Source organism: Trachymyrmex cornetzi, unplaced genomic scaffold (assembly GCF_001594075.2).
Source record: "Trachymyrmex cornetzi isolate Tcor2-1 unplaced genomic scaffold, Tcor1.1 scaffold1955, whole genome shotgun sequence".
Taxonomy (NCBI): domain Eukaryota; kingdom Metazoa; phylum Arthropoda; class Insecta; order Hymenoptera; family Formicidae; genus Trachymyrmex; species Trachymyrmex cornetzi.
The window spans coordinates 1-1,689 of record NW_017296586.1 but is presented as its reverse complement, the minus strand read 5'-3'; the positions used below and the strand labels follow the sequence as shown (position 1 = coordinate 1,689).

The 1,689-nt window shown below is 45.1% G+C and overlaps 1 protein-coding gene across 1 annotated transcript; it reads right to left on the bottom strand.

Moving 5' to 3' along the window:
* Positions 1-587: 587 nt before the first annotated feature.
* Positions 588-1,682, bottom strand: LOC108759595 (uncharacterized). The gene has a single exon (XM_018505100.1). It carries the CDS (start codon positions 1,680-1,682, stop codon positions 588-590), a length of 1,095 nt encoding a protein of 364 aa, XP_018360602.1.
* Positions 1,683-1,689: the final 7 nt, after the last annotated feature.

Sequence of the window (1,689 nt, the reverse complement as noted above, 5' to 3'; positions counted from 1 at the left end):
TACCGTACTTAACTATAACAAGCGTTTGAGGTCGGAAAACTCGTTCCAAACTTAAAAATAAGAGAGAGAACCGATTCGAATAAGAAGAAGAAGAAGAAGACGAAGAAGAAGAAGATGAAAACGTTATTCGCTCGCAAAACCGTAGGGGAGAGAATAACGATTTTTGATAAATCTTCGTTTTACCAATACCGGTGCGCACGTTTTTGTTTCATTTCGCGTTACGATCTCGTGAAACGCTGTGCGTCGGATTGCGCTAAAACTCAGATTTATATTACGTCGCGATGTTACTTCCTCTTCTTCTTCTTCTTCTTCTACTCCGTACCTTTCTCTCTCATTTTCTATTATTAATCTTCTGATACTATCGAAATTTACCCTAAGCGAGTTCCTATAATTAAGCGTTATTCCTTTTACTTTACAAATTTCATGCAGGCGATCTTCCGGTGTACGAACAACGTACGCATAGAATTTCGGGCCAGCCGACAAGAACGACTCGATATAACTACCGCGGCCGTAGTTTTCGAGTTCGTCGGTCATATCCCCCAAAAAATTTCCCGTACGTGGCTCGTACTCGTTCGGATTGCCTGTACTTATATATATATACAGGAATCTGCATCATAATACAATACTCGCCTATTCAATAATTCTAAATGTTCGTATAATTTCAGTCGCGCCAGTGCCGTCGTGAATGCCGCGATCACGACGTTTGTCTGCGGAGAAGCTACGACCGCTTCTTCTCGCAATCTCCACGAGACATATATTACCTCGTCGTCGACGGGTAATATATCGGTTATTCCGTGTTCTGGACTCGTGAGCAAAGCTGCCAATCGCTGGTAATTTTTCACGATCTCGGTGTTAGGCAAATTGGATCGTTGACCGAATTTTCCCCAAAAGGAATTTAAGCAGAGCTTTGCAACCGAACGTAGACCTGGATTTCGAGCGATGTTATTTTTATCGAGAACGATACCCTCGGTTTCCTCGTATTCGCGAAGATATCGCTCCTTAGCTTCGTCATCCACGCATTCGTTCGGCCATCCGCTAGCTTCCTGCTTCAATTGCAAAAAACTATTGATATATCCGGTAAACAATCCACCCTGCCGCGTATCGGGATCATATCGCGTGACCTTGTATTGCCAAATTTCTCTCACTTCCGACACGCGATAACCTTTCTTGACGACTTTGCGTAATTCACAGGATACCCAGGTACCCTCGAATTCACGCTCGGCGAGACTGTGAGTACACTCAGCTTGCGAGAACGTTTCGCAGCAACTCCGGCACAGCGCGAACAACAATTTGCCGCGTACGCGATACGGGAGTACCGGATGAAAGAGATCGCGCGGAGGGAGTACTTTACAACGAATGAATCCTTCGAGCGAGTTGAAATCGAAATCCGGAAATACGCCGATTAACTCGGAACATTCCTCTCCGATGTAGATCTTTGAGTGACCGATCGGAAAAGTACCCGTTTTCAGTACATAGGGATACAGAGAGCATACGTCTATGTAGCGTATTTTCTCCGTTCCCGCAACATCGCATCGGGTTGCTATATTCCCCGTTCGGCCACCGAAAAATGCGTCGCGCGGATCGAGAGGTGAGTTCTTTATTATCTGAGCATTTTCAAGAAATTCCCGCATCTCATTATTCTCACGTATTTCTCGGTCGAAATCGCACTCCCATTTCTCCATCACCAGG